At 34.6% G+C, this 21,796-nt stretch overlaps 1 protein-coding gene across 1 annotated transcript in view; it reads left to right on the forward strand.

Annotated features, from left to right (window-relative positions):
- CDC40 (cell division cycle 40) overlaps positions 1-21,592 on the forward strand; it is a 44,104-nt gene extending 22,512 nt beyond the window's left edge. Inside the window, exons 6-15 of the mRNA XM_081141005.1 lie at positions 753-849; positions 2,165-2,304; positions 3,129-3,203; positions 5,206-5,251; positions 7,393-7,494; positions 8,545-8,660; positions 8,914-9,047; positions 17,083-17,159; positions 18,617-18,761; positions 19,696-21,592. Of these exons, the coding sequence (XP_080997131.1) occupies positions 753-849; positions 2,165-2,304; positions 3,129-3,203; positions 5,206-5,251; positions 7,393-7,494; positions 8,545-8,660; positions 8,914-9,047; positions 17,083-17,159; positions 18,617-18,761; positions 19,696-19,873 (1,110 nt within the window). The 3' untranslated portion in view covers positions 19,874-21,592. The remainder of the gene's footprint in view (positions 1-752; positions 850-2,164; positions 2,305-3,128; positions 3,204-5,205; positions 5,252-7,392; positions 7,495-8,544; positions 8,661-8,913; positions 9,048-17,082; positions 17,160-18,616; positions 18,762-19,695) is intronic.
- Positions 21,593-21,796: the final 204 nt, after the last annotated feature.

A 21,796-nucleotide genomic window follows, 5' to 3' on the forward strand; every position in this document is an offset into this window, starting at 1 on the left:
ATCTATATTGTGGGTTTTTTTAAATTCTACTATGAAGTAAAGCTATAGATCCCTACCCCATTTCTCCCCACCTCCTAATTTCACTGTCTCTATGAGCCAGTGCTGTTCTTGGTCTGAGTGATACAGCAGTGGACAAGATCAAGAAAACCCTATTCTCATGAAGTTTATATTCTAGCTATATCTCACATCCAATAACATGCATATTATTATATTATATTGATATATCTCAGTAATCTACATATGCTGCTATTTATTTATTTTAGACATCATCTGTTGACTTCTTTGTTATTATAAATAAAGATTTTCTACGTCCCCATTTTTCGTTTCACTGCTTCTTCCATAAAAGTTGTGTCACAAATCTATTGACATTGTTTCTATTCTTATGACTGTGTAAAAGCTGTTTACTGAAGAACAACACTGTGTACTAAAATTCAGTTTCCTGCCTGGTACTAGATTTTCCAATCACATTGTCCTTTCACTTGCATAATTAGCATAATATGTTAAATTTATTTCTAGGTGTTCCAGCAGGATGGGTTTTGTATAAAATGAACTTAAAATTATTAACTAGCATCCATTATGTACTTAATATCATTTTGTAATCTGTTGAAAAGTTGAGATTATTTTCCTGGGAGACATATTTGAAGCTATTGATTCAGCAAAAGTGGACCTCATTATAAAGAATTTATAACATTCTTTGGTCATGATAGGACTCTAGAACATCTATTTTAAAGTTCACTCCTCACTTTCCTCAGGAAGAACAAAAAGAATTGGATGAAATCACAGCAAAGAGGCAGAAAAAAGGCAAACTGGAAGAAGAGAAACCTGGGGAGGAAAAGACAATCTTACATGGTAATATTTTTTTTTAATGCTTCTTCATTTTTATGATAAACTTTCAGATATTTACTCTGTTCTTTGTTCATATAATATCCATTGCCCTTATTAATCAGCTGCTTCAGTTCATTATATTAAGAACTGTGTGGGACAGTTTGCATCCCAGAAAAATTAAAACAAACACCGTTATGTTCTAACAGATGAAAGGAAATAGCATGATTAATAATAGCTGCAAATAATTTTTTTAGTGCTGATGAATTTTTAAAATGCTCAAGAAGAAATCCAAATGTTCCACATGTGCTTTCCTGAGATAAAGTTGACTCTTTTTGGTGTGTCAGTAATGCCCCAGTCATTTTAACCTTTTGTTTTTAACCCAAATCAAATATTCTCTAGGTCTACTCACAGTTACTAAATTATACTTTAAAAGAATTAAGTCTGTTTTCATGTGAACAGATTGAAGATTAAGACTGTCATGCTCATTTTGATTTGTGGGAGGAAATATATATGTATACCAGAATAAATTATAAATATTCTAGAAAGTACCTGGTTATATTTTGAAAAGTATGTAGTGGTTATCTGAACTGTAAAGAATAATTCAGTACTGATAGTATTGATTATTCTAATGTTACATCACATATCAATATTTAGGTTTGATGAAGCCGTATTTGGTTTCTCAAGCTCCAGTTTTTATCTGTAAGGAATCCATTTAGTACTGTGGTGCTACAGCTGTAATAACAATAACAGCCACCATTTATTTAGTACTTACTCTGTGCCAAGCATGCTACCAAATGCTTTATGTAGACTGTCTTTTAATTCCTACAAGTGACTTGATTGTAAAATCTGTGTTGAAAGTAGAAAAGAGAATGGAAAAGGAACTTGGAAGGGCAGAAGAGAGGAAATCAGGGAGAAAGGATAGCTGAGATGTTTTTGTTTTATCTTCCTTCTTATCCTGTTTTGCTTCTGGTTCTTTGCCAGTGACTCATAAGGCCCAAGTATTATTTTTCCTCTCCTCGCTATAATCATACTGTAGTAAAGTCTTTTTCATATATCACTAAAATCTGTAATTGAGTAAAAGAAGTATAGATCCTACTTAGAGGTCTAATATTCTCTGAGTATTTAGGAATTCCAAAATACTACCTCTAACTATAAATAATAGCAAACAGATTTCAGGCAGCTAAATTTTAGCTAGTCTTGGCCTTACATCAGAGTGTTATTACCTAAACCTTAATGTGGAATAATATCTTTATAAATAAATGGTTATCATTTTAAGGATATAGATTTCATGGCTATGGTTTGTATTTGCTCATTGCTTTCCTTTGCCTTCTTGTTTCAGTTAAAGAAATGTATGACTATCAAGGCAGATCCTATCTTCACATACCTCAGGATGTTGGTGTTAATCTGCGGTCAGCCGTGCCACCTGAGAAATGTTATCTTCCAAAAAAACAAATTCATGTGTGGTCCGGACACACAAAGGTAAGCAAATTGATTTTTTGTTTGTTGTAATGCATAATAGTGAAGTCTTTTTCATATATCAACATAAAGTTTCAGCTATTGATGTGGAACAATTCACTATTTCTTGTAAATGTAGGGAAGTCAAGATAGAGCAGGGAAGTCAAATTGAAGAAAAACCTAAGTTAGGCTGTGGAGGTGCCTACACGTTTCAGTCACAAGTGATGACTCAGTCTTCAAGGTCATCTGGATTGGCCACGGCATAAGAATTTGTGATTCAGTGTCCTAGTACCTTATGGTAGCCCTGGCCTTTGCCTCCTAGTTTCTGCCACAGTTTGCTTCCTCTTTGGCACCAAATCAGTGAGTGATGGGCTCGTACTAGCACTAAAGCCTTACTTTTGCTTTAGCTCTTGAGGTTATCACCCTTCAAAGAAGATTAGATGTTCTCTGGTTTATAAACTGTGATAATATTTAAACTAATTAAGAGACAAGATACTTGACAACTTTTAATGTTGATAATCTTTGTCATCTGTGCTATTCCAAGTAGCAATTTACAGCTCTTAGCAAAGAGCAAAGGGACTGAGTGAAAGAAGGGAGAGGAGTGGGGGCATTAGCAACTTGATTGACTAAGAATTCCCTTGGGTGAGGAAGTCAATATTAAAGGTTAAAAAAACAAATCTTTAGAAGTGCTCTTGGAATGCTAATGAAGATTATTCTGGGGTATAATTTTTAGAATGAAGAAAAATAGTAAAAACTAGGTTGCTTAAAAATATACTGTCCTTTCCTTATGTTTAATTTTAGCTGATTTTGGAATGTGTCTGATTGATAACTATAATACCTCTTTATAGGGTGTCAGTGCCGTCAGATTGTTTCCTCTCTCTGGCCATTTATTGCTGTCTTGTTCCATGGACTGTAAAATTAAGGTGAGTTTTCAGTAACAGAGTAGGAGTGCTGCAAAGCTAATGCTTTGGTTAAATCTGTTTGGTTAATTATAGATAAATTTGGGTTTGTTAAGCAATTAGAGACTAATTATTTTCTGTTAGGCCTTGTGAATGCAGCAATTTATTAACTGCTACCAAACATGTTGATTCAGATTTGGCTCTATGGTCCAGTTCGCTGGGCTCTTTTATAAGCTTAGATAACTGATTAGAATTTAATCAATCACTTTGGCTTTAGACACATAAATGTTTAATCATTAACAATACATTTTTATAGAGGTTTTTGTATATGTAACTAAGTTCATTTGTTCTCAGATGAAGACACAAGATAGAAATCCTATTTCTAGAGAGTAAATAGTGCAATTCATCCCTTTTCTTATAAATGCTAGACACCAAGGAATACTCCTTAAATCTAATAGAATAGTTCTTATCTCTTTTGTGTCTTGTGTGTCTGGTGCATTATGATGGTCAATAAATATCAACCCTATAGTTCTCTTGGGGCTTGGAAAGTTTTTGTGTCTTTTTATTTTTATTAATTGATTTTAGAGAGAGAGGGGCAGGGAGAGAGAGAGAAACATCGATTTGTTGTTCCACTCATTTATGCATTCATTGCTTTTTATATGTGTCCTGACCAGAGATCCAACATATAACTTTGGCATATTGGGATGACACTCTACCAACTGAGTTATCTGGCCAGAGCCAAGGCATGGAAAGTTGAATCATTAAAATTTTATTCTTTGAAAATAATTTATGGATATTAACAATATCCATAAAGGCAGATTTATTTTTTAAGTTATTTTTTAATGGAAGCAACCATTTTGGCACTTATCTATTCATAGTAGCTTAAAATAGCAGTCCAACAGTTTGGAGTAAAAAACCCTTATCTCCTTTAACTTTTACTTCATAAAAACTATGTTAATTGAGATTAAGGTTTTCTCTTTGACCAATTAAAAAGGCACAGAATACCATTTATATCACTTCTATAAACATTCATTATGCACTTGTTATGTGCAAGAGGCTGAGAATAAAAAATTATTAAGGCATTGTCTCTGCCCGTAGGATGAACATTTCATTATGATTTTAGTGATCATTATGGAGTCAGACACAAAGTGTCCTGGTTTCAAAGAGGAAGCATACCTCAGTAGGAAGGAACTAGGTAAAGGAAGGCATAGGGCATAGACTATGTCTGAGAAGAGTGAATAGAATGAATCAGCATGGTGTGTACTGAAAACTAGTTTCATGGTTGCTGGAGCCTAAAATCTGACACAGAATGACTACTGTAGTCATAAGCAAAGGACCAGGTCCTGGAGGTCCCTGCCTGGTATGCTGTGGGCACTGAGACTGTATCCTCTTGGCGCCCAATGGCCAGGAAGTGCTTTCTATTTTAGAGGATTAGCAACACTTTCAAGAATTGGATTTGATGCAGGCAGGAATAAAGTTACTTTTGAAGCTATTGTGTTAATTCACTTCAGATGTGATAAGAATTATGAGCCTGTTACATTTTATCATATTCATAATACAGCTTCTGTAATACTTGTTACTTCAGAAAAGTTGAAAAAACACCTTTCAATACCAAAATGTTATAGACATGACAGTTTTAATAACGTTTAATTCTTTTAAAAGTAGTTCATGGTATTACATAAGTAGAAACTTTTTTTTCATAGTAAATACAGAAAAGAACAAGAAGAAAACAAAAATCACCTGTATGAGCTCCAAGTTCTGGTGATATTTTGATATACCTTTCAGTATCTAATTTCAAAGTTTAGTTTTAAAATGTATGTGTGTGGGAGTGGGAGTCCATGAGTCCAAATAGTATAACACAGACTAGAAGCCCCAAGCAGTATATTTAATGATGTATAATGCCTTTGGTTAAGTCCCCTGGACACACACAGAGCCAGCATATGGCTGTTGTTACTGATTGAAAGTTGTAATTTTATCAAAGTCTAGTATTAAATTTAATACTTATTTGTGTTGTTTTTTTCCCCAGCTATGGGAGGTTTATGGAGACAGGCGCTGTCTGCGAACATTTATTGGTAATACTTTTCTCCCTGACTATAAATCTGTTTGGAAAGGCTTTTTAATCTTTTTCTCATTATTTACCATAATTTTACTGCACTAATATGAATGAAAATCTTGACACACCTGAGCTGAGTCTTGAGGAAGGAATAAGTCCTCTCACATAGACAAAGAAAGGGAACCAGGAAGAACAATCAGCAGAAGCAGAAGTGGTGTGAGAAAGCATGCTGCTTTGGGGGAACCACATATATTAGAGTTGTCAGGGTGTGAGGTGATATGGTGAGAAATGAGAATGAGAAAGGCAGCAGAAGATGGGGCAGAGTATGGAGGGCCATGTGAATCCTTAAAAAGAAGTTTAGACTCTATCCTGAGGGCTTTGGGAAGTCAGACATTAAACAGCTCTTGGAAGAAAGCAACATGATCAAGTTTGAAGTTTACAGAGATCACAGTGGCGATATGGAGGATGCTTTGATGGAGCAGGCCTGGAGGCAAGGAAATGAATTACAAGGTTATTTCTTTAGTCTGGATTAGAGATGGTAAGAACCTGAACTAAAGCAGTAGAGACAGAGAGGAAAGAATTAATCAAGAGTTAAGATCTATGGGACTTAGTAACTGGATGTGAGTGATTAGAGTAAGGCAGGAATCTAGGGTGACTCCCAGATGACACCAGGATGAATGCTGGTGTCAGTCACCAAGAGAGGGAGCAGAAGAGTATGCTGAGGCTTTAGACTTGTTGAAATTGAGCTGCCCTTGGGGTTCTGAGATTTTGAAAATGTCTAGTAAACAATTAGATAGCCAGAAGTTAAACTTTGAGTAGAGGTTGGGAATTGGTATCTAACGCATAAAAAAGGGTGAGATTGGGAGAACTCCTTGAAGCGAAGAAGAGGGCCAAAGGGAGGACAGCTTTGTGGCAGACTAGCCCTTTTGGTAGAGAATAGTTTATTGTCTTTGTCATGTTGTGTGAAGGCTAGTTACGTCTCCAAATTTAACTATTGCTTTAAACACTGTATGTGTGGATCTTAGTGGCTGTTTTTAGGTTGAAGTGGGAGTATGTTCTGCAGTGCTGTATGATTTTAGGGCCTCACTGCAGAAATAAATACTGCCCAAGATGCATAGCAGCCTAAAGAAAGATTCATAGGAAGGCTGTCGGCAGCATACAGGGGAACAGAATGTCTCCTGCAGGTGTAGTGGATTTGGTCCACATTTGTCTCCCCTGCACTGGCAGACAGTTTTTCAGTGGAAAACTGAAAATTTCCTACTTAGGAAGATGCTAGCAGCTCTGACTGGGACTCCTGCTATAGACAAGATACCTGATTGCCTAACTGCCGTGATGCATAGTGCCTCACGAGAGTGCGTTGGTGGTGGTGGTTCGGGGCTACTGTGTGTGGTTGGCAATTTGTGCCAAGCACATTTTGCACTAATGTATTTGGCAGTCTTGGTCATGGTGGGGTGGTAAAAAATAGGAAAGTTTCTGCTTTCATGTAGTCATGTTTTATTTGTCCCTGTTGATTGGTCTAGCAAGATTGATTTCCAAACAAAGTACCTTAAAATTAATTTATTGTCAAAATGCCATCTTAAAACAAAATAGAAGTTAATATTTGTTTTCAAAAAGGCTTAGTGTCAGATTCTGAAGTCATTTCTATGAAATTTGGTAATGGGATCCCACAAATATGCAATTATTAAATAAGGGTTACAATTTTCATGAACTTGAGGTTTAAGTCACACTGGTTTTTTTCCAGCTTAGTGAGTAATCTGAGAGTGAACCTCCAAAATGTCACCAATCATTTCTCTTTCATTGTCAATAATTGGCCTATTATGTTTCCTTTCTTAGCTGCTTAGTCATCAGTTGTATATATTACATGTTAAGAGGTTGCCATGACAGGCTTTAAAAAAGTGTTAGATCTTTTCTCTTGGTTCTTACCTAAATGTTATGCATCAAAATCACCTGTGGAGCTTTTTGAAGGGGGCTGGGGGGAACCACCTACATTCCCAAGCCCACATAAAACCTATTCTGAGTTTAAATCAAGGAATGAGGTTCCAGTGATTTTTTCACTCACAGATGGCTTGGAAAGCAGTTTAATGTTGTTTTTCTTAAGGTGGTTATGTTTTAAATAAAGATACTTCACCTTCCCTACATTTCTGTTGTCTCTGCCTATAGGTCACAGTAAAGCTGTTAGGGACATCTGCTTTAATACTGCAGGAACACAGTTCCTCAGTGCAGCTTATGACAGGTATCTTAAGCTCTGGGACACTGAGACAGGTAAGAGCTCACTTATACTGATAGATACTTATCTTATAAATTAGCATTTTTAAATGAAACGTGTGAGAGAGAGAGAGAGAGAGAGAGTGTGTGTGTGTGTGTGTGTGTGTGTGTGGTCTTCTGTGGCAAAATGGTACCTTCTCTAACTGCTAATTCTCCTATCATTGACTATCAGCCTATACCACACTTATTAGTAGAGTTGAAACCCAGCTATATAAGTAGCTCTTTCACTATGAAACTTTGTTTCCACCAAACACAATTAATAAAGCAAACATATTGATAGACGAGGACATTTGAAATCTTCCGTAGACTTTTTGATTGATATTTTTGTTCCCCTGTATCACCTAGCACATGGCCTTGTACATAATAGAAGCACAGTAGATGGTTGATGAACAGAATTAAATTTAATTGCCCAAATTGATTAAAATGTAGGTCTAAACTTCCATGGTCCAGTTGGTTTTATGTTCACAGACATGAATTACATCAGTACAGTGTGGCTAGTATAAATTTATGTAATTAAAGAACTATTTTTCAATTTTGCTGAGGTTTAGGGGAAAAGATAATAGCTGATATTGAACACTGTGTCTACCAGGCATTATGCTAAGTGTTTATATTCAATATCTCACTTAATCTTTAAAATATCCCTGTGAGATAAGTACTACTGTTATAGAGGAGAAAACGGAAGCTTACAGAGGTAACTTTTTCAGGACACAGCTAGTAAGTTGGCCAAATTGGATTCATACTAAGGTCTCCCTAATGCCAAAGCCGCACTTTTAACCTTTTCAGCAGTGGTCCTCAACTCTGGCTGCATGTCATAATCACCTGGAGACATTTCTCTATTCTGCAGTTGACAATGCAGATTTACTTTTGAAAAAAATATTTTTAATCATTAAAAATCCATGAAAAAGAATGATGTGGTTTACAATAAAGAGCAATCAGCTCCCTGTCCTCAGAATTTATCAAGCAAATAATCTCTAGATCTTAATCCCAGGGTTATCTTTAAGTGGTCAAATTTATTTTGCCTATTTTAACTTGGGTCTTTGGTTTTAGGACAGTGTATATCAAGATTTACAAACCGAAAAGTACCCTATTGTGTCAAATTTAATCCTGATGAAGATAAGCAAAATCTCTTTGTGGCTGGGATGTCTGATAAAAAGATTGTGCAAGTAAGTATTTTCACAGTATTTTTTATTAAGATTCCTGAGCTTTGTGTTACATCAGGGAATGGAATAAGGACTGTTAACTTATTTAATGTTTGCTATTTTATGGACTGCTGATGCTGTTCTTAGTAGAAAGCAGTAAATTCATAAAATCATGATGTTGGGAATCTTTTTCTTTCTCCACTTTCCATAATTATGAAATTTGATTGTTTTCATAAATCTCCACTTCTTTCTTTACCTCCTCGTGTTTGCTATACAGTGGGACATTCGAAGTGGAGAGATTGTGCAGGAGTATGATCGGCATTTGGGAGCTGTCAACACCATTGTTTTTGTTGATGAGAACAGGAGATTTGTCAGTACATCTGATGATAAGAGCCTAAGAGTTTGGGAATGGTGAGTTTCTGTCAGTGTAAAATCTGATTATATAAAGCAGGCAATTTATAACTATTTAAGTATCGAGAATATGGAAATGAAAATTTAAACATGCTACTGTTCCCAGTCTGGATAATCTATCTAAGGGATACGTACTTAGTGATTTTTCTGGCCACGGGGAAGTGTGTGCAGTGCAGCCTGACGCCCTTTATTAGCTGTCCCACTCACCTTCGCACGGTGGCTGAGGAGCACCAGGGGCCACAGATATGTAGATGATGTAGGTTATGCTGGAGTTTGAGCATAAGGTCCTGGCCTAAGAAAATATTGAAAAATCTCTTAATTTTTTTAATGTCTACATTTTGACTATTCAATACTGAAAATTGCCCCATGTCATCTCCCTTGTGTCCTGCCACTTAGAGTCCATATGGTAGAAAACAAATGTTTTACCTGGAGAATGTAATCAGAATATATAGGATGGAACAAAAGTAGGTTTACAGGTTTTTGTATGGGAAATAATGCAATAATAAATAATAATATAAGCATAAATTCTGTGTTTCTCATACTCACTGTTGTAAACCTACACTTGCCCCACCCTGTATGGGTTAATTTTGCTTTGAGGGGGAGCTTTTCTAAAGTCAAGAAATGCTAAAAACTAATGTCACTATCATAAATCATGTTTTATAATTTATTTCCAAAGAAATGCATAATAATCTTGATAAAATGAATTTTTGTATGGAACCCAGCTTGTTTTTATAGCCAGTTATGAAGTACAGCTAACCATGGTTATATACAGCTTTGTAAGGAGTATGTCTTCCCACCTCCAGAAGTTGTTCTGCTTTAAGAAGTAGGAAGCCTTGAACTACAGCCAGAAGTTTCCTTCTGAAATTTAGTCTCTTCAGGGAGCTGAGAAGGTCCCTAACCATTTCAGGGCAATTTGGGTAATTGAAAATTTAATGTAATTTAGCTGCAGTTTCTCCCACACTCACCACCAGTACACCCTTCCAAATTACCTCCAATAAAGGAAGAGTCGACTATTCTTTACATATAGTCTTAACATCATCCTTGGGGTCCATGATTTGAGACTATCTTATAACTAAGATCTGCCCTACTTCAGAAATGAGGTTACCTTCCGAGAATTGGACATGAACACCAAGTTTTATATGAGTCACCTAAGACCATTTGCACAATACTCTGGAGAATAAACATCCATAAACTTGGTTTTTGTTAGTAGACTTTAACAGTTTAGCTATACTTACATTTTCAGATGCTTCTATCTTCAGATAATATTTCAGTTCCATTTTTAAAATGTGCAGTGATATAAAAGAAATTGGTAAATATTTAAATAGTGCACCAGTCACAAGGCCTTAAAGATACTATGTCTCTTTTCTAAATTAGAGCATTGGTCAGCAAAATATTTTGATTAAGTTAAGAAGTGATGTTAACAGGCTTTTTTTTTTTCTTAAATACTCAGAGCTTAAATACTCCCAAGAGCCATAATATTATTTGATTATAAATGATGATATTCTTTAGATTTCAGTTGAATGCTCACTTGCTGTTGGAGCTTTCCTAACCAATCCTCACATGAGTTTGGTGCCTGTTCACTATCATCCCACTAGCTTTTTAGTGCTTCCCATAGCTTTTTAGTGCTTGCTTATTTGTTCCTTTCCCTCACAAGTTCTTAACCATGAGAAAAGACCTGTGTCTGCTCTCCATCTGTCCCCAGCAGCAGCACAATGCCTCGCACGTAGTATGTACTGAATATCTAAGGAAATCATTGTTTCCTAATTACTAAATTTTTTTTCCAGCTTCACTGAGGTATAATTGACAAATAAAATTATAATATATTTAAAGTGTATAACCTAATGATTTAATACACATTGTGAAAGGATTCCTATTAATTAATTAACATATCCATCACCTCCATATTTACCTTTTGTTGTTTGGTGAGAACACCTAGGTTCTACTCTAAGAAAATTTATATTATGCAATATAGTATTGACTATAGTCACCATGTTGTACATAAGATCCTCAGCCTTTAATTCATCTTACAACTAAAAGTTTGTACCTCTTTTAGTTTGTATCCTCAGCTTTCTTCCCTATCCTCTCAGCCTCTGGGAGCCACTATTCTACTCTCTGCTTCTATGAGTTTGACTTTTTTTTTTTTGTTAAAGAATGCACATATAAGTGATAGCATGCAGTATTTGTCTTTCTCTGTCCAGCTTATTTCAAATTAGTGTAATGCCCTCCAGGTTCATCTATGTTGTCACAAATGGCAGGATTTCCTTCTTTTTTAAGGTTCGATAATATTCTATTGTATATATAAGTGCCACATTTTCTTTATCCGTTGACAGAGACTTAGGTTGTTTCCATACCTTGGCTATTGTGAATAATGCTGCATTGAACGTGGGACTACAAATTATCTCTTTGATGTAGTGATTTCACTTCCTTTGGATATATACCCAGAAGGAGGGTTGATAGATCATATAGTAGTTCTATTTTTAATTTCTTGAGGTGCCTCCGTACTGTTTTTCATAGTGGCTGTGCCAGTTTACATTCCCACCAATGATGTACAAGGGTTCCTTTCTCTCCACATCCTCACCAACATTTGTTAACTCTTGTCTTTTAGATATTAGCCATCCTAACAAGTGTAAGATCATGTCTCATTGTGGTTTTGATATGCATTTTTCTGGTGTTTAGTGGTGTTGAGCACTTTTTCATGTACCTGTTGGATAGTTATATGTTTTCTGTGGGGAAGATGTCTGTTCAGGTCCTTTGCCCATTTTTTAATTGGGTTATTTGTTGTTGGGTTGTTGTTGTTTTTTGCTATTAGTTCTGTGAGTTCCTTGTATATTTTGGATATTGACCTCATAATCAAATATTGGTTTGCAAATATTTTCTCCCATTTCCTAGGTTGGCTTTTTATTCTGTTGGTGGTTTTCTTTGCTGAACAGAAGCTTTTTACTTTGAGGTAGTCCCACTTATTTATTTTTGCTTTTGGATTTAGGTATCAAATCCAAAAAATCATTGCCAAGACCAATGTCAAGGAGCTTATCCCCTATGTTGTCTTCCAGGAGTTTTACAGTTTCAGGTCTTATGTTCAGGTCTTCAATCCATTTTGATCTGATGTAAGACGGGTTCAGTTTCATTCTTCTGCATGTAGATATCAGATTTTCCCAGTACCATTCATTGAAGAGACTGTCCTTTCCCCATTGTATGTTCTGGGCTCCTTTTTTGAAAATTAATTGACTACATACGCATGGGTTTGTTTCTGTAATCTCTGTTCTGTTCCATTTGATCTATGTGTGTCTTTTTATGCCAATACCATATTGTTTTGATTACTGTAGCTTTGTTACATAGTTTGAAATCAGGAAGCATATCATCTCCAGCTTTGTTGTTCTTTTTCAGGATTGCTTTAGAGTCTTTTGTGGTTTCATACAAATTTAAGGATTGTTCTATTTCTCTAAAAAGTGTCATTGGAATTTTGATAGGTATTGCATTGAATCTGTAAATCACTTTGGGTAGTATGGACATTTTAACAATATTCTTTTGATTCATGAGCATAGAATATCTTACTATTTATTTATGTCTTCTTCAATTTATTTCATCAGTGTTTTATAGTTTTCAGTGTACAGATTTTTTACCACCTTGGTTAAATTTATTCCTAGGTATTTTATTGCTTTTTATGCTATTTTGAATGGGATATTTTTTTAGTTTTTCTTTCCAGTAGTTCATTGGTAGTGTATAGAAATGCAGGTAATTTTTGTATATTGGTTTTGTATCCTGCAGTTTTACTGAATTCATTTATTAGTCCTAACAGTTTTATTGGTGGAGTCTTTAGGGTTTTCTATATATAAGATGTCATCTGCAAACAGAGACAATGTTTTATCTTCCTTTTTTATTTAGATGCCTTTTATTTCTTGTTCTTGCCTTACTGCTCTGGCTTGGACTGCCAACACTATGTTGCATAAAAAAGTGGTAAGAGTGGACAACCTTGTCTTTTTTCCTGATCTTAGAGGAAAAGCTTTCAGCTTTTCACTGTTGAGTATGTTAGCTGTAGCCTTGTTACATATGGACGGGTATGTTCCCTCTATACCCAGTTTGTTGAAGACTTTTTATCATGAAAGGAGGTTGAATTTTGTCAGTTTTTTTTTCTTTCTCCATCTATTGAGATGATCGTATCATTTTTATCCTTCATTTTGTTATAGTGGTGTATCACATATTGATTTGCATATATTCAAAACTATCATTGCACCCCAGGGAAAAATCCCACGTGGTCATGATGTGTAATATTTTTAATGTGCTGTTGAGTTTGGTTTGCTAATATTTTGTTGAGTATTTTTGTATCTGTGTTCATCAGGGATATTGACCTGTAATATTGACCTCTTAAAATGAATTTGGAAATATTTCCTCTTCTATTTTTTGGAAGAGTTTGAGAAGGATTGATACTAATTGTTCTTTAAATGTTTGGTATAGTTCACTTATGAAGCCATCTGTTCCTGTAATTTTCTGTTGTTGAAAGTTTTTTGATTACTTCATCTCTCCTTAGTTATTATTGATCTGTTCAGATTTTGTTTCTTCACAATTCAATCTTGGTAGGTTGTATGTTTCTAGGAATTTATCTTTTTCTTCTAGGTTATCTAATTTGTTGACATACAATTCTTCTTAGTATTCTTGCAACCCTTAGTGTTTCTATATTAGTTGTAGTGTCTCATTTCTAATTTTTTTATCTTTTGTTTTTTTTCTTAGTCTAGCTAAATTTTTGTCAATTTTAATTTTTTTAAAACTTAGTTTTATTGACCTTTTTAATTATCTTTTTAGTCTGTTTCATTTATTTGCTCTTTAATCTTTGCTATTTCTTTCATTCTGCTAACTTTGGGCCTAGTTTGTTCTTTCTTTAAAAAAGTTTGAGATCTTCTTTCTTAATGTGTTTATCACTTTAAACTTGCCTCTTTGAATTGTTTCTGCTGCATCCCATATTTTTGGCATGTTTTGTTTCTATTTTTAGTTGTCTCAGGACTTTTTTATTTCCATTTTGATTTTTTCTTTGGCCCCTTTTTGGTTAAGTAGCATGTTATTTATAATTTTCTAGTTTTCTTCTCATTTCTAGTTTCATATCATTGTGCTCAGAAAAGATGCTCGATGTCATTTCAGACTTTTAAATTTTATTAAGACTTGTTTTGTGACCTAATATATGATCTATCCTGTCCTGGAGAATGTTTCTTGTGCACTTGAGAATAATGGGTCTTCAGCTGTTGTTGGGTGGAATGTTTTGTATACGTCAGTTAGTTCCATCTGGTCTAACATGTTTAAGGTCGATGCTTTCTTATTGTTTTCTGTTAGAATGATCTATCCATTGTTGAAAGTGGGGTATTAAAGTCCCCTACTATTATTGTATTACTATTTATTTCTCCTTTCAAATCTCTTAATATTTGCTTTATACAGTTAGGTGCTCTAATGTGGGGTGCATAAATATTTTACAACTGTTACATCTTTTTGATGAATTGACCCCATTATATTATATAATGACCTTCTTTATCTCTTATTACAGTTTTTGGCTTAAAGTCTATTTTGTCTAATGTAAGTATAGCTATCCCTGTTTTCTTTTGGTTTCCATTTGCATGGAATATCTTTATCCCTTCACTTTCAATCAATGTGTGTCCTTAAAACTGAAATGAGTCTCTTATAGATAGCATATAATTGGTTCTTGGTTTTTTTTTGTTTGTTTGTTTGTATGTTTGTTTGTTTTTTAATCCATTCATCCACTCTGTGTCTTTTGGAGAATTTAGTCCATTTACATTTAAAGTAATTAATTATTCATAGATAGGGACTTACTGTTGCCATTTTGTTCATTGTTTTCTGGTTGTTTTATAGTTTCTTTGTTTCTTCTTCTCTTCCTTTTTCACTTGATGCTTTACTCTAGTGGTATGCTTTGATTCCTTTCTCTTTATCTTTTATGTATTTATTATAGATTTTTGCTTTGTGGATATGCTGAGGCTTACATAAACATCCAGAACTTGAGTTCTTAATTATGTATATGTATAGTTAGATGAAGGGTCTGGTGGGGAGAAAGGATAACTTTTATCTAAATCGAATAGTCCAAAAGCAATAAATGTGAGGATCAGTCTTTCTATAAAGACAAGTAGGGAACAAACTACCTCAGGATCCCTCGAACTGTCTTCACCACATAGAGCCATACCCAAAATCAATTAGTAGTAATACTGGAGGTACGCTTGGAAGAGAAAGGGAGGCCCTAACCCCCTCAGGTGAGAACTGACTCCAACAGTAGGAAAGTTATCACTGGGGCCTTTAGACAAGTAATATTTGTTAAACTTTTACACCCTGTATTTGCTTAGAGTAGCACAGTGATAAAGGAAAACAAATCAAAGGAGACTTGGTTTTCTTAAGCAATACTGTAGTTTTAAAGGAGAGTAAGAAATTACCATTAGATATTGAGCAGCCTGTGGTATTCTGATCGGCTAAATTCATAAGATATCATAGGCATGTTTTCACCCATGTTAAAATATTTTTAGAAGAAAATTCAGCAGAGGTTGATACTATTGTTTATCTTTTAACTTTAAATTTTTGTAAGGGTTTTTTCAATGATTTCATTTCCACACTGAAGATTGCTTGTAAGATATATGTTACTAGTTTATTATAATGAATTACAGTTTCCAATTAGAAAATAGTGTTGTGTTTATTAAATATAACTATGCCTGGCAGACATTTTTTACCAGCAATAATGAAGTTTACTGGGTGTTCAGATTAATTTCTTGTTCTAGAGCTCATTGTACCAGGAGTCTTTGAAATAAGGGATCTGTTTAAATTTTGTTTACTTTTAGTAAAACAATTGATATGAACCTGGACTATGGCTAATTTAATTTAGAAAATGCACTTATGTTTTAATCCAAGTTATTAAATTATTAGCCACTACTAATAAACACGAGGAGGAAAAAACAGTTGGACCTTTTTCAAATTGAGGCTGTTTTCAATACATTTGGGTCATTCTGAATGTCAGTTTCACTGGTACCTTGGAGATTTGATAAATGACGCTGCTCCCCAGGTTATACCTTAAAATGTTTTTCTTTAACCAACACCATGGTGGAATTTTTTTTTAATCATTTGCTGCTGCTTCTGGTTAGATAGATAAGTGGATAGAGTAAATCTTTACTTAAAGGCAAATTACTGTTGTTGTTGTTGTTGTTATTTTCTATTTAATCAGTCTTGGAACGTGGACCATATAGTTTGAAATAGAAACTACTGCTTTATATTCTGAGATAACATGAAATTACATTTCCCACACATTACTCTGTAAAAAGCATTGTCATGAAAAGCAACAAGACCAAAGTCCTTCAGAATTACTAAAGAATTTTTTATCATGGAGAATATTAAAAATGAAAAGGCACTTTGAACTTTTGATGATTCTAAATTTAGGTAACTAGATTTTGGGGTTTTTTGTTTTGTTTTATCCTTTGTATCATTCACAGGAGAATTTTTTAATGCTATTTCTCCTATACCATACACATTTGTAATATTTTACATGTAAACTGAACGTGTCCAAGTATAAGCACTTAATCTTTCTTACTCATCATGAAACATCATTTCTGGAGGGGCTCAACCTGCTTGCAGATCCCTGTACAGCTTTGCTTACCCTCCACTTGCGTTGCTGAAGGCTTTTTAGCACTCTCACCTGCGTGCAGAGTCAAGTTAAGGTTGACTGGCAGGTGAAATAAGAATGTTTCCCTATAGGTTTGCCTCAGACATCTGCCTACCATGATACATTTTTAGATGAGCTTATTATTAAAGAAGTTTTAGTAACAGATTTTTTCAACATAAAATAGAGGCCAAAGTTCAGATCAAATAGAGTTTAAAGACTAAATCACTGACACTGTTGTAATTATCACATAAAGTCATTTTGTGATTTTTCTTCCCCCAGGAAGTTTCATGAAAGGTTTATTAAATATATTATTTCAAGAGTATCTCTTTTGGTTCAGAGATAATTCTTCTAAAGGTACTTTTTAAAAATTACTTATTCTGATATGCTATTTTGAATATTTAGGGATATTCCTGTGGATTTCAAGTATATAGCAGAACCCAGTATGCACTCAATGCCTGCCGTGACTTTGTCTCCAAATGGTGAGTTATAGATAGAATGTGTTTTTAAATGAGCTTCTAAGAAATCACATGGTGTTAGTTCTGTTCAAAAGAGCCTTGGTCATTCCCTCTGAGAGGGACCCTGTCACAGTGCCATGCTATATAAGGAAATCTTTGCATTATTAGAAATAATCATTAGTTTTCATATGTGAGTCACCTCACAGTGTCTCTTGTTTTTTAAAAGAATAAAAATAAACAAAACAATGACTTGCAGCTAACATTGACTGAGCATCTAAGTATTTCCATCTGAGGATCAGGTTTTTTAAAATTATTCTCCTTCCAACAGAATCGGGTTCCACAACTCATTTAGTGACTTCTTGTGAGTTCTTTTTCTTTCAGGGGATAGAAAATTTCGGTCTGTTTCCCATAATGAGAATATCTTAGCAATTCACTATAAAATATTTTCTGAGGCAAAATAAAAAAGATAAATCTACTTAATACTGTTTTCTGTTCAGTAATGCATTGCCTTCTAAGTGCAAGGTAATTTGTACTGCAGATGTCCTGACAGTACACTGATATAGTTATAGCTCTGCATGAGGATATTCAGGTGGAGGAACTGATGTTTGGGCAACATTGTCATCAAAGCCACCGTTAACTCAGAGTTACTGTGAGTGTAGAACAAGGAAGAGACCGTAAGCGATAGCTTGCTCCTGTGTTGGGGCATCTGCCCCAGGCAAATCGGTAATCATTTGTGTCAAATGCCCCATGATTTTTATGAGAAGAGCAACCTAACTGGGTCCTATTTTAATAATCCCCATATTGTATACTTTGTCACATTTGTCACTGCATATATGTTTCAAGGAGTGCATTTTTAAAGTATCCATTATAAATATTGTGTCCATCTTGTACAAGGCCCACTCAGACTGTGAGCATTGTTAGGATCATCCCTCAGTTAATAATGGCCACGAGTCTATAGGACGCAAAACGACACTGCAGCTTAGGCTCCAGGGACTTTGGGAAATCCTGGCTAGACGAAAGCAATGTGGCCTTTCAACAACAGTGCCTAAAATTTTTCTGATCATATCTTTTTTTTGGTATAGTTTTATTTAATAATCCTACGTTTTCTCACCTAAAGTTGATCTTTCCTTTTTTAATAATGGACATAGAGAAATCTTCTCCCCATGGTTCTGTTGTCTGTATTTAATACAGATTAATTTCATTTCATAAAATTTTTAAACAAAAAACGTTTTTATATGAAGAGTGCTCAATGACATAGGATTGTATGAGCAAAATCCAAAACTTTATATATAAATACCTCTTGCCAGCGACAAATTTGTAACACTTTACAGGTGCTATGGTAAATTTATTTTCCTATTATTATAAAGAATTATTATAAAGTTGGGAACAAAAGAATATGAATGATTGCATATATTTAGAATGAAAATTCTTTTTAAAATTTTCAGTTTTTCTCTAAAATGTCTCATTTATCGAATTTACAGGAAAATGGCTAGCGTGCCAATCAATGGACAACCAGATCTTAATTTTTGGAGCACAGAACAGATTTAGATTAAATAAGAAAAAAATTTTTAAGGGCCATATGGTAGCTGGCTATGCTTGTCAGGTGGACTTTTCACCAGACATGAGGTAAGTTTAAATCTTCTCCTGTATTCTCATATTCAGATATGATGATATGAACTTCTGTTGTACAAGTAATAACACTTTACATATCACTTTCACATATGTAATTGTATGAGAACTGTGCAGATTTTCAAAATGCCAGATAAAAGGGCAAGAACAAGTTATGAAAATTACCTTTTGCTTCTTTAAGTTCTTCCAGATATCTCCTTATATTGTTTAGTCCTGTGCCCTTTAACCACATAATAAGTCCCTGTCTATATAGGCAGTGCCTTGTTTTCTCTCTGCTTTTCTAAGCAAGGCTTGGAGGACTGTAATTGCTATATTGCTGTGATGGAATGAACACCAGAAGAATTAATTCTATGTTGCATTGTTGAAGTTAACAGAAATCAGCTTTTCTGTGCTGAAATCTCAAATCCAACTTCTGAATATTTCTAGGTCACACTAGATTTGTGAAGTAAAACTGAGTCTGAGTAAAACTGCATTCCCCCATTCTTGGCTAAAATATATATAACAATAATTCAGAAATCCCTTTAGCCTGATAATTGGGCCTTAGACTCCTACCTCAAAAGGTATTGGAGCCAAGAAGTAATTATGAAGGTGGTAGAATCTACTGCAGTAGAAAGGGTCTAAGTGTGTTTGCTGGCTCCGTGCAATTGGTTCCCTTACCGTTTCTGACTGTATAGAGAGGGATTGTGATACCACATTCAATGTGGCCCCGGGGCATCTCAGTCTCCCAAGTTAAAAATTATTTTTTACTCTTACATTGTTGCTCCATGGGGATGGTTTTTGGTAGAAGTTTAAGTTATAGACTGCTTTATGCTCTACTTTGTTCTCATTGATCTACAGATGGTTAAAAAGATACACTCTTTCTCTGTTCTTCGTCTACTTTACCAGTTTGAGGTGTTTGAATAATTTGAATTTATTTTTCTTCCCTTTGTAGCTATGTGATTTCAGGAGATGGAAATGGAAAGTTAAACATCTGGGACTGGAAGACCACAAAACTCTACAGTCGGTTTAAAGCTCACGATAAAGTGTGTATAGGTGCAGTGTGGCATCCCCACGAAACGTCTAAAGTCATCACCTGTGGTTGGGATGGTCTCATTAAACTGTGGGATTAATGAGATTAATCCTTAAACTGTCTAGGATTATTTTTGATCCAGTAACATATTTAACTATATTTAATTATTAAATGTGTTGGATGATAACTTGATTTACAGATTATCGTTTCCTTACATGGCCTTATAAAGTTGACACATTGTTTAAAAAACGCTTTGTAAATTTGGCTCATATAATTTCATTGGCAACTTTATTTTGTTCTTTATAGGTATTATTTATACAGAGAATGGCCATTAGTTTTCTATTTGATAAGTAGATACTATTGGCAGGCGGTTTGGGCTTACCCCCAAGCCATAACTGAAAAGATCCCTTGGAGTCGTGTAAGAATCCCTAGTGGATTTGGGGTTCTAAAGGAGATAGTACAGGTAATGACAAATAACTCAGAAAGGTACCATGTACATACCTCTTAAGCAAAGAGAGAAGTAAGGAATAGTGGAGTTCCACTATTTTTATGACACATGTTGTGTGTTTTTAGTTATAAGCCAGCAGTCTTTTCTCACTGTAGCATTCCTCTGATTATTAAACAATGTAAAATACAAATCAGCCCAGAGTTCTTTCCTTGGCTTTCTTCCTGATCAGTATATAAGAGAATTATGTTATTTTTGAAGATGAAACTCAAGAGAATGAGTCAGAACTTTGGACTTCATTTGTATTGACTGTCAGGAAGAACTTGGCCATACTTTCAGAAATCAGGGTCTCTCGGGCCATTGCTTCACAGATGTTACTACTGAAACACTCCTCATAGGAGACAGGGCAACGATGAAAATATCAACTTGTAATTTCTTTGAAGAGTTGTATGTTTTATCTTTAAAGTTATTCTGATTTGGTTTGGGAATATATTAGACAGAACTTTTTAAAATTAGAAAAGTTTTGAACATCTTTCTAAATCTTTGAGTAAAATTGACAATCCAGGAAAATGGCTAGGGTTCCCCAGTTTTCGAAGCAATGGCTGTGGTTGGGTTTAAAAACTTCAGATTGTGAAATTAAGATAGCCTCTTGAATATAGTAGCTAATAGCACTTTAGTTTGACAGACCATTTCTCCAGCTTTATTACAGATCTGTATCAGATGTTTGAATGTGGTTTGAAATGTTTCAGTACCGTGCTAGAAAAGATTGATTCATTAGCTGCTCAGAGTGCTGACTAGGAGACCAAAATCATATTGAGTGTTGATATCCTAAGGGCGTTAGCTCTGAGTCTTGTGTTATCAATAGTAGTTCATACTTTTTGTCTTCAAGAACATCCTTTTTTTTTTTAATCTAAATTAAAAAAAAAAAAAAAAAGTCTAGTATAGATGACCAGGTGCTAGAGCCACACATAAGTCAATTTCAAAGGCAAAAATAGAACAGTAACAATGGTAAGAGCCGTATTTTTGGACACAGAAGCGCTCAGAGAGAAGATGTCCTGCCTAGCTGCTGCCATTCCTGTGCCTGCCAGGAAGGGTGGCTGCCATTTCCTGAAGAGGAAAGAATTCAGACAAGACCTTTGCTTTAGTCCCAACCACTGGGTTTAACAAATGTGAATTAATCACTAAAAGAATCGTATATTTAAACTATCTTGTTCAGCACCAGTATTGTGTATGTTACAAATCATTTCTAAACCCGGGTTTATTTTATTGTGTTTTTGACTGTTTCTAAACTAAGCAACTGTGTATAAAAGTTGTCCTTTTTTAAAAAAAGAAATCCTATTTTTAAATAAAACCTTTTTTGTAAAAAGTGTTATCAAAATGTTTATTCTTGGTCTCCTTTTAAGTCTTAACTCTGTTGAGACACCAAGTTAAACCATTTATAGATTTTTAATGGGTCATTTTGATTTTATGGAGAAAAATGCTGCTTCAGAGGTATGGTATATTAATGGGTTTATTCTGATTAAATAATAAAAATACAGGGCAGTGCCCTCAGCATACATATTAAGTTTAACATGCTCC

Source organism: Miniopterus schreibersii (genome assembly GCF_964146895.1).
Source record: "Miniopterus schreibersii genome assembly, chromosome: 6".
In the NCBI taxonomy this organism is placed as follows: Eukaryota; Metazoa; Chordata; class Mammalia; order Chiroptera; family Miniopteridae; genus Miniopterus; species Miniopterus schreibersii.